Here is a 16,380-nt window from a genome sequence, read left to right on the forward strand (position 1 = left end):
AGAGAATCTCCAGCAGACCCTGCACTGAATGCAGAGCCCAACGTGGGGCTTGATCTCACAATGCTGAGATCAGAAACTGAGCCGAAAACCAAGAGTCAGATGCTCAACCAACTGAGCCACCCAGGTGCCCTGAGCTCATAATTTTTTAAAAGTATAATTAATCATTAGATGATGCTAGGAAGTCAACTCTTTTGAAAACTGATAAACAAAGGGAAAGAATCAAACATTTGTCCTGATTTAATGAAACTGAAATACTGGTAACCAGAGAGTAGATTTGGGACAATTTTCCCTTGCTTCCTTTTATTCTTTTCTCTGTTTTTAGAAGTACTCAGCTAATATATTAAAAAAGGAAAAATATAATATAACCATTTTGCAACACCTAATGAATTATTGAGCTTGGGCACCGAGCATCAGTGGTTGCTAGCTTCACGAAGAGTGAGAGACAGAAAGGATTTGTGAACTTCCTGATGAATGAACACTGGGGTAGCCCGCTTCCAAGATGGCTCCCAATGATCCTTCTTAGTATTCAAATCCCTGTGTAATCTCCTCCACCAATGAATGAAGCTGATTCTGTAACTAATAAAATATTGCATAATAAAAGTGTGCAACTTTCAAGGTAGATCATACACATCCTTGCAGCTTCCACTCTACTCTTCTGGATCAGTTGCTCTGGGGGCAGCAAGTAGCCCTAAAGAGAGAACCATGTGGTGAGAAACTGAGGCCTCCTACCAAAAGCCAGCACCAATTTGTCAGTCATGCGAGTGAGCCACCTTGGAAACAATCCCTCCTGCCCCAGTTCACCCTTCAGATGACAGCAGCACCAGCTGAGAGCTTGACTCCAACCCCCACGACAGAACCTGAGCCAGAAGCATTCACCTAAGCCACTCTCAGATACTGGACGAAGAGGCACCATGCAGTATTCCATTTTAAACCTCCAGTTTTTGAGACACCTAGGTGGCTCAGACAGTTGAGCATCCAGCTGTAGATTTTGGCTCATGATCTCAGGGTCCTAGGATCCAGCCCTGCCTCAGGCTCCCTGCTCAGTGGGGAGTTTGCATCTCTGCCTCTCCCTCTGCTCTTCCCCCTGCTCGCTCACACACACACTCTCTTAAATAAGAAGTCTTAAAAATTTAAAAAAAAAACAAAAACTCTAAATTTGGGGGGCAATTTGTTAATGTAAAATAGTTAATAAAAGCAACATCATCGGGCACCTGGGTGGCTCAGTGGGTTAAGCCTCTGCCTTCAACTCAGGTCATGATCTCAGGGTCCTGGGATGGAGCCCCGCATGAGGCTCTCTGCTCAGTAGGGAGCCTGCTTCCCCCTCTCCCTCTGCCTGCCTCTCTGCTTATTTGAGATCTCTCTCTCTCTGTGCCAAATAAATTTTTAAAAAAAAATCTTTAAAAAAAAAAGCAACATCATCTATGAATTATCCAAAATAATCAAATCTCGATCTGATGAAGTCTCAAGTCCTACTACCAATTTATAGGAGATACAGAAGAAAGAGAAACATGTTAATCTACATGTCAGGGATACAATCAGAAAATCTAGACCACGAAAAGATGTAAAGGACAAAGAACACCGCTTCTTAACAGGTAATTTACAAGGGAGAAAAAAAAGTGAAAGAAATGGAGGGGTCCATAGATTAGATGAGTCTTGAAAGACATTTAATAAATTGGTGTGAATAAGGCACGAACTTTACTAAGATCTTAATCCAAACAAAATGTGGAGAGGAAATTGGCATTTGAACAAACTGGATATTTGATAACTTTGGGGAGAAGGGAGTGACTTGGAAAGAGGGGAGTGATTTGGGTATTATAATGGTATTATAATTTTTACATCTTTATGTAAATATTTTAGAGTTAAAAACTATTCAAGAAAGAGATGTTACGGTGACTGGGTTTTGCTTCCAAATAAAAGTAGAGGGCAAGTGGTTGGGATATAAGTCAAACAACATTGACAACAAATTGGTAAATGTTGAATCTGAATGACAGTTATGTTGATTCATTATACTCTTCTAACTTTTGAATGATTGAAATTCTCAACGAAAGGGAAGTCAACAACAAAATTACCTGAAAAAATCAGAATACCATCTCTAAAACATTGAGACCTAATGGCCACTTTATTACTTTTGCTTCTAAAATTATTATTTCAGAATAATGAAACTAATGTTTAGAAAAGGGATTACAAGACATTTTATTATCAACAGGCATATTACCTGATACAACCCCAATGTTAAGCCAGGATCACCCTGCCTTTTGAGACTCAAAACCCAACTCAATGCCCTTCCTTTAGATAGTGGGACTCCTCACCTCCCCAGCCTCTCCAAGATTTTACTCCATCTGTGGTGAATGTAGTAAAGTGGATAGAGAGGTGTGGGTAAATGTTTCCTCCTCACCTTGGCCTGAATCGTTTCTGATTATTTCAGTGATGAATCATATTCTACACATACTGTTCCTTTTCTTCTTCTTGGTGTGGCTCCAGACCATGCACTTGAGAAGTCATCTTTCTCACTCAGTATTTTAAGCTTTTTTTTCTTTTCCCTGAACAACCAAGTTGTCTTCTGAATTATTCTGATACTAATACAAACAGGTTTTTCACTCCACTCCGCAGGTGACCGAATGGTTATAAGGATACAGGACACTTAAAGAGATACGGTACACTCAGAACAAGTTATGAAGAAACTGGAGAAAACATTAAGATATTAGTAATGCTGTTTTTTCTTCTAGGAATGGAACTAAGTGGTTTTTTTTTTCTTGCCTCTACTAATATTTGATCAACATTTGATCATGGAAAATTTTATAGTAAGATACATTAACTGCCAAGATAGCAACAAGTATGTATCTGGGTGACAGGACAGAGGAACAGGCAGGCAGAGGCCCAAACAGAGATGGGGATGGCACCAGCTTGTTCATCTTTCTGAGACCTAGAGTCTGCCTTCTGCTAGATCACAAACTGGCTGATCCTACAAGAGGGCAGGCTCTAGACTCAGAAAGGGGAGTACTTTTCTATGTTATGCTGTCTCCTATAAGCTTCTAGCAGCTGCAGACCTGATCTTTGTCTATGAATGTATGAGGTTTCTGGTGCTTCCCCATCAACCTTCCTCATACACAGGTAAGCCATAAAAATTAGGTTTACCATCATGACAGACAATAGAAGACATTAGGCAGCTCCACAGAGATTGGGTATTTTGTTCTTTTTTCTTTCAAGATTTTGAGATGGAGTGTGAGAGAGAGAGAGAGAGAATGAGCAGGGGGTAGGGTAAAGGGAGAGGGAGAAGCAGGCTCCCCTCTGAGCAGGGAGCCTGACACGGATCCCAATCCCTAGGGCCCTGGGATCATGACCTGAGCTGAAAGCAGAGGCTTAATCAACTGAGCCACCCAGGCACCCCTGGGTGTTTTGTTCTTAACTATGACTTTGACAACTAGCACAGTATCTGGCACACACTGGGCACTTAATAAGTTATCTACTGATCTAAGAGCATGACTTAGGGCCTTTTGCTCCTTGCTGAAAATCCATCACAAGAACCAATTTTCATTTTACAGTTTTAAAAATCTGAAAATGCCAATACTTTATAAAATTAGCATACAGGTTGTGACTTTATAAAAGCTACTGTACATCTATTTAGTACCTATGATTTTCCAACTCTGATAGGATATACCAAAGGAGAAGTGTGCCACCAAAGACATCACTACTTGGGTCACCATTTCTCCTGTAGCTACCACACTCAACTGGACACAGATTCCTATTATGGGCAACTATGCCTGAAAAGATAAGCAAAAACCTGTGCTAGAATCAAAGGGAAAATAACACTGCTTCCCGTAATTTTAAAATTTTTAAAAATAGTTTTTATTCATACGAAATTAGTATCTATGCACCTAGAAAAATCCAAACGTAAAGGAAAAAGAACTCTCCCATTTGCGTCTGACACCGATCCCCGGCCTAGAGACAACATTATATAAAAGTATCCAGGCAGGAGCGCCTGGGTGGCTCAGTGGGTTAAGCCTCTGCCTTCGGCTCAGGTCATGATCTCAGGGTCCTGGGACGGAGACCCGCATTGGGCTCTCTGCTCAGCGGGGAGCCTGCTTCCCCCTTTCTCTCTCTGCCTCTCTGCCTGCTTGTGATCTCTGTCAAGTAAATAAATAAAATCTTTTAAAAAAAATTATCCATGCATACGCCAGCATGAAAATGTATTTTCACTTTTTTAAAAACACAAGTGGTAGAATATTACATGATTCATTTTTCAAACATAGCATAATTATTATATAGGAATATAATTCCGTAAAAATTAAAAGTTGTTTGATACAGTTTCAAATTATTTTCAATCAATCACTAACAGAAAACAAAAGTAAAGGCAATTTTATTAATATACATTGGAACATAAATCACATTTAAGCACAAATGTAAAAAACAATAGACTCATTTCTCATCTTTAACCTGTTTCTTCTCACTGTCTTCTTTCATATCAAAAGTAAATGGTTTGTCATAACCCATTAGATGGTTATAATCTTCAGGGTTTGGAAAGAGCCTTGGATTAACTAACAGCGATTTCGTTTTAGCATAAAATGTGGTAAACACATGTGTGCTGTCTGGAATCTTCACGTCATTCTGGTGAAACACGGTACTCGTTTCTAAAAGCACAACATTGTAAGTAATGGCTTTGTAAGTGTCTGTTGTAGCTTCATGGTACAACCGAACAACATAGCCTTTTGTAATAAAGTGAAGCAGTGCTGGAGTGATCACTGTAAAGCTTCCTATGATGCCATAAAATAATATTTGCAAAGGCAGACTTCCAAATATAATATTGTTTTGTGCAAAAATGTATGGTAGTAATGCAAGGCTGATGACACTTGTAGAATAAGAGAAACATTTCACACCTAAACAGGAAAAAAAAGGGATAACATTAATATTTATAGATTTTATAAAAGCATCAATCAATCCTATTTAATCTTCTACCTTTCTTCTTACATCATCAAAACAACAAAGTCAAAACACATATATAATGATTATTATTTTCCAAGCTGTTTTAAGTACTTTACATATTTTATGTATTTTATTCATGACATCTTCAAAAAGGCACTATGAAACAGATGTGTAATTATCATCCTCACTCCCATTTACAACACGAGAAAAACAAAGCACTTGCTCCAGGTCACAAAGCTACCTAGAAGCAGGCAGTACTGGGATTCAAACCCAGGCAGTTTGACTCTAGTGTCCAGGCCTTTCACCAATACACTACACTGCCTCTCCAGTAGGAAACCTGCTTTAGGGTTAACTGGCCTCCACCTCAGTTCCCCAGTAAAAATTTAATACTACTCAAAGATCCTTATGAATACTATAAACATTAATTCAGTTAGCAGAATATTAAATAAAACTCTCTATTAACAAGCACTTCCACATACCTAACATTAAATGTTTAAATAAATATGAGACTAACATTATTAGACTAAGTGCCCAGGATTAAAACAGCAAATTACCAAAAAACATACCACCAGTGGTTAGTAAATATGTGGGAAATGAATATATTCAACTTCTTTACCAAGAAAAGACATTCAAATTAAAATAGTGGGATATTTTTACCTGTCATATTAAAAAGATTAAAAATCAATGACTTCTGAAATGCATATTTTAAAATGGTTAAAATAGGGCGCCTGGGTGGCTCAGTGGGTTAAAGCCTCTGCCTCCGGCTCAGGTCATGATTCCGGGGTCCTGGGATCGAGCCCCACATTGGACTCTCTGCTCAGCGGGGAGCCTGCTTCCCTTCCTCTCTCTCTGCCTGCCTCTCTGCCTACTTGTGATCTCTGTCAAATAAATAAATAAAATCCTTTTAAAAAATAAATAAATAAATATGGTTAAAATGATCAATTTTATGTTATGTATATTTTACCACACTAAATAAAAGACTTAAAATGTAAATTTCTTAGTTTGATTGTATAATTTTAACATGATCCCAACAAAAACACCATCTGTTTAGAAAACAGACAAGTTGAGATCCTAGACAAGTTGATTATAAAGTTAATTTGGAAAAACAAAAAAAGAAGAGAAAGGTGGGGGAGGAATTAGATACTAAAACTAAGACTATAATTAAAATGGTGTGGTGCTGGTGCTTGCTTCGGCAGCACATATACTAAAATGGTGTGGTGCTGGTGCACAAATAAATAGATCAATAGAACAAAATAGGAAATCCAGAAATAAACCTAACTGCATATGAAAATGTAGTATAAAGATATAGTCTCGGGGCACCTGGATGGTTCAGTCAGTTCAGTGTCTGAATCTTGATTTCGGCTCAGGTCACAGTATCAGGGTGGTAAGACTGAGCCCAGCACAGGACTCTGTGCTCAGTTTGGAGTCTGTCTGTCCCTCTCCTTCCACTCCTCCACAGGCACTTTCTCTAATAAATAAATAAAACCTTGAAAAAAAAATCTCAAATATGTGGGCCAAAGTGGTGTTGGACAACTGGATAGTTAGAAAAAAATAAAATTCAATCCATCCCTTATAGCATCTACTAGGAAAATTCCAAATAATCCTGAGGTTTAAATGTAAAAAATAAAATCAGATATATAAGAAAACATCCATGAAGTCCTTTATAATCTGAGAATGGGAAAACTTTTCTAATTATGATTCAAGGAGCACCTGGGTGGCTCAGTTGTTAACCATCTGCTTTCCACTCAGGTCATGATCCCAGGGTCCTGGAATCGAGCCCTACATCAGGCTCCGTGCTCAGCAGAAAGCCTGCTTCTCCCTCTCCCACTCCCCCTGCTTGTGTTCCCTCTCTCGCTGTGTCTCTCTGTGTCAAATAAATAAATAAAAATCTTTAAAAAAAAAATTATGACTCAAAACACAGAAGCAATCCAGGAGAAAGACAGGTAAATCTGATTACATTATAAATGTACATGGACATAAACAAAGTAGAGACAAATGAGAAAAATATCTGCAACCTCTATCGCAGAGGATTAATATCCCCAACATACAGAAGGTTTCTAGTATATAAGAAAAAGATTAAAGCCCTATCCACACTCATGCAAGAAATATAAGCAGACAGTTCACTGAACCAAAAATGTACATGGCCTTTCAACAGATGAAATGTTAATACACTTCGATCCTAAGTACGTGAAATTAAAAGCACAGTGAGGTATTTTTCCCCAAAACTGCCAAAAACCAGAAGTCTGACAACATACTCTGACAACACTCTTCTTCATTGCTATTGGTTGAAGGCTTAATAATCTTATTAGTAATTTAAAAATAATTCCTTCCTTCCTCCCACAGGTAGTTGCTATGACACCAGTACACATACAATACAACATGAATACAATGGGGACCAAGATGCCTCCTATATAAAAGCCTCCTTACTCCTTCCAACTACCTCTTTTTTCCTCCATGACTTTGTCACACTAGTAGGGTTGAAGAGGGTACCCCAAAATTCATGTCCACCCAGAACCTCCAAATGTGACTTCATTTGGAAATAGGGTCTATGCAGATAATAAAAAATGAGATGAGATCATCCTGGAATAGGGTGGGCCATAAATCCAATGAGAATACCCTTGTAAGGACAGAACAGGGCAGACAGAGAGAGAGCTGTCTGAATTAGGAAGCAAAAATTGGAATTATGCAGTTATGCATCCATAAGCCAAGGAACACAAAGGACTGCTGGGAGCCACCAGAAGCTGGAAGAGGCAAGGAATTCTTCCCTAGAGCCTTCAGAGACAGCATGGCCTTTATCAACACCCTGATTTCAGAATTCTAGCTCTCAGAACTGTGGGAACAAATCCGTTACTTTAAGTCACCAAGTTTGTGGTAATGTATTACAAAAGCCCGAAGAAACTAATACACACATACACTCTATTTTGCCTGGACTGAAGTACTTACTAATTCCTAAACATATTCTGGGCTCTCCCATCTTCATGTCTTTGCTCATACTACTTCCATGCCTGAGAGGCCCTTTTTACACACCTCTTGATATTCAAGTTCTACTCATCCTACAGTAAGACTACTATGACATCAGTAATTATTTATTGATGAATTAGCAAGAACTACCAACTAAAAGACCCTTCAAATGTCTTTAAACGAGGGGTGCCTGGGTGGCTCAGTCATTAAGCATCTGCCTTCAGCTCAGGTCTTGATCTCAGGTCCTGGGATCAAGTCTCGCATTGGGCTCCCTGCTCAGAGGGGAGCCTGCTTCTCCCCTTGCTTGTACTCTCTCTCTCTCAAACTCCATCAAATAAATAAAATCTTTAAAAAAAAAAAAAAAAGGTCTTTAAATGAGGCTCCATTTGGCAGTTTAAAGAATCTTCAAGAATGGAACCTCTATCCTAATGTCTCTTACTCAGTTTTACATAGAAAAATTGTTTCTCCCTCAGTTTCTTTTTTTTTTTTTAAAAACCTATTTTTAAGTTGTTTTTTTTTTTTAATTTATTTATTTGTCAGAGAGAGAGGGAGAGAGAGCAAGCACAGGCAGACAGAATGGCAGGCAGAGGGAGAAGCAGGCTCCCCGCCAAGCAAGGAGCCCGATGTGGGACTTGATCCCAGGACGCTGGGATCATGACCTGAGCCGAAGGCAGCTGCTTAACCAACTGAGCCACCCAGGTGTCCCTCTCCCTCAGTTTCTACATAGAAAAAATAGCAATCTCTGAAAAGGATATAGAGTGAGTTTCTATTATCATAACATTGAAAGAACTCAAACATTAAATTCCTATACAAGTTATAATTCTAGAACTTTAAATACCATGGATAGCTATGCTCCTCTATAAATATAACATCCTACCCACACCAAAACTAATCCGTATTTATATTCTCTTCTTTACAGAATGGAGTTAAATGGAAATAGGAAATAAATTAAAAAGCCTTCCCTGAATTTGAAGGAACCATGTCTGTTCAGAAGGAAGGATATCATGGGTATCACTGTTAACACCTCTCAATAGTATAAATCCAAGTATCCCAGGCCAGAGATAGGACACAGGCTCAATGGCCTACTCATGTACTGATTCCAGAAGAAATTTCTAATTACCCAAAATGGATTTTTCAGTAACTTCAGAACTCCTCTCAATAGTGATTATAATCAGGGGCGCCTGGGTGGCTCAGTGGGTTAAAGCCTCCACCCTGGGCTCGGGTCATGATCCCAGGGTCCTGGGATTGAGCCCCGCATCGGGCTCTCTGCTCAGTAGGAAGCCTGCTTCCTCCTCTCTCTCTCTGCCTGCCTCTCTGCCTACTTGTGATCTCTGTCAAATAAAATAAATAAAATCTTCTTAAAAAACAGTGATTATAATCAGTTTTTTTTAAGATTTTATTTATTTATTTGACAGATAGAGATCACAAGTAGGGAGAGAGGCAGGCAGAGAGAGAGGGAGAAGTAGGCTCCCTGCTGAGCAGAGAGCCCGATGCGGGGCCTGATCCCAGGACGCTGGGATCATGACCTGAGCCAAAGTCAAAGGTTTTTACCCACTGAGCCACCCAGGCGCCCCAATTATAATCAGTTCTTAATGCCAAAGTTATAAATAGCTAAAACTGTATTCCAAACAGTCTACTTTGATACCACACATTTTAGAACATACAGATTTCCAGAGTACATTTTAGATGGTGAGTGACACCAGCATAATCAAAAACAGGAATGCAACTGCAGTGCTGAAATCTTGTGGCTGACTTGGCTATAAAGTAATCCTTCGGATATTCACATTATACTTTAAGATTACTGAAATGAAATACAACCTCAGGAACCTGAACAAAACACATACCCAAGTTCTTCTGACCTCCCTAATAAATTATTCCAGACTAAATATCAAATTAAGAGCTAAGGAAAGAGTTTTAAATTTGTAGCTATTTAATACATTGTCTTGGGCGCTGGGGTGGCTCAGTTGGTTAAGCATCTGCCTTCAGCTAGGGTAATGATCCCGGGGTCCCGGCATAGAGCCTGGCACAGGCAGTGGGTTTGCTGCTCAGCAGGGGGTCTGTTTCTCTCCCTCCTTCTGTACTCCCTCTCTCAAGCAAATAAATAAAATCTTTAATAATAATAATAATAGACTGTCTTTGTCTTCTCCAGTACTCTATACCACCTAGAAAAGGCACTAAATAAAGATGTTTCTTGAAAATGCTAAGGTGACCTCAAAAAATGTAAAAGAAATATATTTTTTAATTATAAAAGTATTGTATGCTTATATTAACTGCCAAATTTAAAAATATATAAAGTAAATATGTACCCTCCCAAAATAACTACTCTTAGGGGGTATACTTCCATATTTTTTTTCTCTCCATATTCAAACATTACACAAATATACATTTCTTGTTCTATTTTGTTGTTAAACATCTTGGGAAGTGACCAAAGGATGGATGCTTTAGTACCCAGCCATAAGATCACAAAGTCATAACAGTCTTAAAAATCTGTTTAAACTCTCCTAAAAATGCAAAGGTCTCAACACGCCACAAGAAAAAATATATAACCTAATTTTTCCTCATATCTTGCAATTAGGAGATGTTAAAATAAGAAATAACATATCCCAAGAACAGGGGTAAAAAAGGAAATTAACCTCATTTTTGATTACCCACCAAATACTGTTCGTGCCAGATTCCCAGTATAAATCAGCCTTCCATCTTCTGATTTTTCAAGCTGTGTATGTAAGCATCGAATGCATCCTTCCCAACAAAGAGATACCTATTGAAACAGAGACCATTGTAATGTGAGTACATAACAAAGTGCATTTTAGACCAACTTTTATGTTTTTTTTAAATTATAATGAAGAGTAAAAGAGAACTTGTCACATAAGGTGATTTAAGGAATACCCCCAAATAATCTACAGAGCTGAAGAAATCAAACTAGAAAAATAGCTGTCCTTAACTCCAGTCATAGTTCACCTGCTGAGTTAGAGTTTGAAAACCTAGGTCTGCATCCCAGCTCAAGGCTTTTTTGATAAGCGTGGACTTGAACAAATACAAAATTTTGGTGGAATAACTTCTTCCTCCTGCGGCTAAGGAAGACATCACTCTTGCTCCATTGTCAAAATTTTAAACGCATTGGCTTTTCAAAAAAATGTTACTAATATAAATAAAATACTGCAAATGCAAACTGTTTCAAGTCCAGACCATTTTTAAGATCTCTAAAATGTTTATACTATAGCTAGTATTTGAAAAGAAAGAGTAACGCTCCCTGATCATTGCATCCCTTCCTCTTAAGAAAATATTTCTCTTGAAATCTTCATCAAATTTCACAGGAACAAGAGGTCCCCGAACGTCTAAAAATGAATTTCACAGCACACACCCTTCAAAATGCAAAAGGTATACCTAATCCCTTTATGCTGAAATGTAATTAGATTCCAATTCCCATGTTAGACATTTCTTCCAAGTTTCAACCATGTTTGCTAATTCTGATATTTTACAGAGCAAGACTAGGAGACAATTTACTTAGATTAAAATGTGAAGATTAACGTCTCCATCCCCTTTTCCAGGGAGCAAAAGAATTCCTTAAAATAGCCTCATCTAATAGAAAATAGAACAAACTTAAAAGTCAGTTTGAGTTCTTTTAGTTCGGTCACCAGGTGGGGCATCTAATTTCCTTGCAAATTAACCCTTCCGAGCTTCCGCTCAGAGGTAGAAGACAAAATAGCTGAGAGTCAACAGAAACCCGCTGGGTTTGCAACGAGCTGTGAATGACTTGGAACCGCCCAGAAAATGACCACTTTCGAACGGACACTCCTAGACTCGTGGGTGCCGTAAACGCCGGGACCCCTGGCCTGAGGCCGAGGCCGAGGAAGGCAGCCTCTGCGCGCCCCGAAGAGGGCTCCTTCCGCACCAGAGTCCCCGGGCCCGACGCTCCCTCCACCCCCGACCCTCACTGAGTCCGCAAGCCTTCCGAAGGCCGACCTGCGTTCGCACCCGCCGCCCGAGAAACTGCGAAGCTCCCCGCAGCCCCGCGCTTCCGAAGCCAACCAGCCCCGAGGAGCCGCTACAAGGGGCCACCCGCGAGGCGGCCGCCCTAAAGCCTCGAAGAGCGGCGGTCGCCCACGGCACCGTCCTCTTCCCGCCAAGCCGAAGTCCGGCCTCCCACGAGCTGCCCAGCGCCAGAAGCAACATTCCGCGTGTGAGAAGGGGCGGCACACCGCACTACGGCAACAACAGGAAACCCTGAGGCCCAGTTCCCAATCCGACCGCAGCTGGAACCTGCCGCGCATGCCCCGCCCCTAGAGGCCCGCTGGGGCGGATTAGCCGCACGCGCGTGCGCAGAATACGTAGCCCGCCTGCAACCTTCCCCGCCACGCGCGTTCCCTGCGGGCGGAACTCAGCACCGCACGGCCGCCTCTAGTTGCAGCGACGCGCAAACGCCCAGCCTGCGCGCGGCTTCCCTTTCCCAGGCTTGAGCGCTCTTGTAGAGAATGTGGAGGGACAGAGAGGAGAACCCTAAGCGAAAAGACAAAGCCTGGAAGCCCGGGTTAAGTGTTTTATTCTCGTGGGCGTCATTTTCTAGGCCCCCCAAATCTATTTTCTTTCTGAAAAAAATGACTCTAGCCTATTACACAGAGTAATAATACTTTATGCGACTTGGACAAAAATGAATGGTAATTTAATCCAACCGTTGGGTAGAAAATAAATGGAGCTTGTTCATGCGATGCTGATACTTGACAGATTTGTCTTCTGGAATCCTTCACACCAATATACACGTTTGTTCATTACTTGTTAAACAGGTATTGAGAGCCTATTGCCAAGACTAAGGAGCAGGGGATATAAAGATACTGCATAAAAGCGGGAATCCATTGTACTAACACAATGGAGGAAACACCTAAAAATAAGCTATAACATAATGCTGCAATATCATTAAATTAAATACCAACTTACAAAATTCTTCAGAAGCCCAAAAATAGCATGATTATTTTGGCCTCAGAACGTCTAAAACCTTCAGGTTACCTGAGTCTTAAAGGATGGGCAGCCAATGGGTTGACACGCCCCTGTTTACTATTTCAGAATGTTTCTGACTCTAGATGCTTTTGGTATAGAAGATCAAACTAAAAGTCTAAAATAATATCACCTTGACAATTCCAAATCCTGTCTACTTTTTTTCTGGGCATTCAAAGGGATAAAAGTATACTGCTTCTTCATGAATGACTTCATTTTCTTTATGTTCCACTTACATTTTAAAAATTTCTGTTTAGTGTGACACTACAAACATCAACTATCCATTTTACTGATATGTTTAAAATGTTCTGTTAATATAGTGTTTTCATATTGTTAAAAAGATAAATTGAGATATTAACAATTTTTGGTTTATTTGAGCAAAACTTTATTCAAATTGGGCAGCACCAAACAGAAAGTGATTGAGTCCTCCACTGAGAGGAGCTAAGGACAAGGTTTTTACAGAGAAAATGAAGAAGCAAAGCAAGAAATTATTTGACTATAGTTTAAGCATTTGCATTATTTGGGAAAATCTACTTAGCTATTTGTGATTGGTTGTTCTTAGACATTTACAGGAATTGACTCTGGCTCAGGTTTTGGTTTGCTTCTATAGGGTACCAAGGTTTTAGAGCCATCTCAGTCTAATGGCTTCCTTGATTGATTTCTTTAATAATATACCGAGAGAACCTGAACTTTAACTTCTGTTAAGCTTAGTTTTTTCCAACAGATTCTGTAAGCAAATGAAAAAAATATTTGGTTTACTTCTCAATGTTTCTAAATAGCTAAAATGAGATCATATTCTGAGAATTCTGTGCTATGGAATTACATTGAATTGTTATTTATGCTTAAATAGATTTTCCCAATTCTAGTAATATAGAGACATTTGTTGAAAATACTTGAGTGGGACCTTTGGAATGATACTAAGACTTTAAAAAATAAAACTTGATACTCCATTCATATAATCTAAGAGCTTCCCTTTAAAGATGGAGACTGATGGAAAATTAAAAACCAATTATCACTTTTAGAATGTATGACCACCGTTATTGTATATCCTATTTGTATTTTAGCTGTTTTTTCTCCCCATCCACCAGCTCTCTCTTTCCTTTTTTTAAGGTAAGCTTAAGGGCAGAATAGCATGATGGAAAAAAGAAAAGAAAAATTTTGGTAAAGCTAGTATATTGATAAAAACCCTAAATATTTCTTCATACATTACTGGTTTAAAGCATATGCTAGGAGAATCTTTCCTGAAAAGACCCTGTCAACAGATTATCAAAATCTTTTAAAACGTTCATATCCTGGGGCGCCTGGGTGGCTCAGTGGGTTAAGCCGCTGCCTTCGGCTCAGGTCATGATCTCAGAGTCCTGGGATCAAGCCCCGCATCCGGCTCTCTGCTCAGCAGGGAGCCTGCTTCCTCCTCTCTCTCTGCCTGCCTTTCTGCCTGCTTGTGGTCTCTCTGTCAAATAAATAAATAGAATCTTTGAAAAAAAATAAAAAAATAAATAAAATGTTCATATCCTAAAGAAATAATCAGAAACATAGTCAAAGATTATTGCGGAGATACTAAACATAGCATTACTTAAAATGATTTAAAAAATAGAAATGAGGTAGGGGCACCTGGATGGCTCAATCCAAGTATCTGATTTTTTTTTTATTTTTATTTTATTTTATTTTTTTTAAAGATTATTTATTTTTATTTATTTGACAGAGAGATCACAAACAGGCAGAGAGGCAGGCAGAGAGAGAGGAGGAAGCAGGCTCCCCGCTGAGCAGAGAGCCTGACAAGGGACTCGATCCCAGGACCCTGAGATCACGACCCAAGCCGAAGGCAGTGGCTCAACCCACTGAGCCACCCAGGCGCCCACAAGTATCTGATTCTTGATTTTGGCTTAGGTCATGATCTCATGGTATGAGAGATCAAGCCCTACATCCAGTTCTGTGTGCTGAATGTGGCGCCTGCTTGAGTCTTTCTCTTCCCATCCCCCACCCTCCATCTCTCTTGAAAAAAAATTTTAATAATGGAAGCAAGGCAAATGGGTAAATGTCTAACATTAGGGAAATACTTAAGTGAATCATGGTATGTTTATATGATGCAATTCTATACAGACATTAAACATGATGCTTGTTGAGATTTTGGTTACAGAGAAGTTAAATTGGAAAGTTAACAGTATTCAAAATCATATACACACAGTATGATGATGTAAAAGTGCATGAAAAAAACATCTGCAATCTGTATTTTTTTGTAATAGGCATATATTATATTGACTACATAAATAAATTTTTAAAATACAGTAAAATTTTGCGCACACACACACACACACACACGACAGTTCTAGACTAGATCCTAGCCCTAAATCTGTTATTAGCTAGCTTCAGTATTCTCATCTGGAAAATTCTATCATTCTCTAGGCAACTAATATAGTCATCCTTTAGAGGGTGATGATACAATGAGGAAAAGAGGAAGAGAAGGGAAGAAAACAATACTTTTGAAGTAAAGGAGGAAAAATATGATTGAAAATGAGCCCACGCCTCCTCTCCTCATCCCACTGTCTCTCCTCCCTACCAAACTCTACTCCAAGATGTCGTTAAAACCAAAAACTTAAAAAAAAATTTTTTTTTTTTGCAAAGGCTTTGAAAAGTTAACCCAGAGCAATCTGTCCGTTAAAAGCAATGACTTCTATCTGTCAAATCAACAAAACATGTCCTTCAAGCAAAAGTTATTAATTAGGTCAACAAATTTTGTTTCCCCTGTATTTATTTTTCCTTTTTGGACATCGTTAACACAACAGCGCCTAGTTGAGCAATTTGAAATGGTGTCTTGGCCCTACATTACCTTCTTGCCACGGGCCCGTAAACAGAGGGCAAACTTTATTTAGCTGTTTCAGCTTTTCTGGAAGGGTACCTGAATTTAACCACGGCAAAGCAAGTGAAAAGGACAGGCCGATCGACAAGCGAGAGAGGGGCTCAAAGAGCCAGAGTGCTGGGGCGTGGAATGTCAAAGATGGTCTCAGAATTCAGCATCCGCGGCAAACGCCTGGAATTTCAGGGCGTGATCTCTGAATCTAGGAAAGTTTGAGCAACCCGGTGCTGGGAGGAGTTAGTAAGGATGGAGAAAGGCCCCAACCCTCTGGGGTGGGGGCGTGGTTAGTTTTCAGTAATAGGTGTCGGGAAAAAAGGAAATGAGGCCAGCCGATTGCGCCAGCCGTAAAGATGCTCTTGCAAGTTTTCACTAAAAGACAGATGGTGTTTCTTAAAGAGCACGATCTTGTTAGCATAGAAACCGTACTCCCAATTTTCAATCTTTTCTCTGCAGATTATCTCCGACCCGCAGAAGGACCCCTGGACAACCTCTAAAATTACCAAAGGCTTAACATTCAACGTGAGAAACTACAAGTCCCAGGATGTAGTGCGGCCGCGGAGCAACAGTGGCCTTCAGAGAAACTACAAATCCCAGGATGCAGTGCTGCCTCGGAACCCCCGAGCACCTCTTTGAGAATGATGTCCCGGTAGAAATAG

At 39.7% G+C, this 16,380-nt stretch overlaps 1 protein-coding gene across 1 annotated transcript; it reads right to left on the minus strand.

Annotated features, from left to right (window-relative positions):
- Positions 1-4,341: 4,341 nt before the first annotated feature.
- On the minus strand, positions 4,342-12,170 carry TMEM70 (transmembrane protein 70). The gene is made up of 3 exons (XM_047727889.1): positions 11,845-12,170; positions 10,534-10,639; positions 4,342-4,874 (listed from the first exon to the last, which is right to left on the minus strand). The coding sequence occupies exons 1-3, from the start codon at positions 12,052-12,054 to the stop codon at positions 4,417-4,419; spliced, it is 774 nt and encodes a 257-aa protein (XP_047583845.1). The 5' UTR covers positions 12,055-12,170; the 3' UTR covers positions 4,342-4,416.
- Positions 12,171-16,380: the final 4,210 nt, after the last annotated feature.

This window comes from Lutra lutra, chromosome 4 (genome assembly GCF_902655055.1).
Source record: "Lutra lutra chromosome 4, mLutLut1.2, whole genome shotgun sequence".
NCBI lineage: Eukaryota > Metazoa > Chordata > Mammalia > Carnivora > Mustelidae > Lutra > Lutra lutra.

What these genes read in the sequence shown, in the direction of transcription:
- TMEM70 (XM_047727889.1), bottom strand. Translation starts at nt 12,054, where the DNA reads ATGTTGCTTCTGGCGCTGGGCAGCTCGTGGGAGGCCGGACTTCGGCTT. An exon ending in GGCGGCGGGTGCGAACGCAG is followed by an intron (nt 10,640 to 11,844) that starts GTCGGCCTTCGG and finishes CTGTTTCAATAG; the next exon opens with GTATCTCTTTGTTGGGAAGG. An exon ending in TCTGGCACGAACAGTATTTG is followed by an intron (nt 4,875 to 10,533) that starts GTGGGTAATCAA and finishes TTTCCTGTTTAG; the next exon opens with GTGTGAAATGTTTCTCTTAT.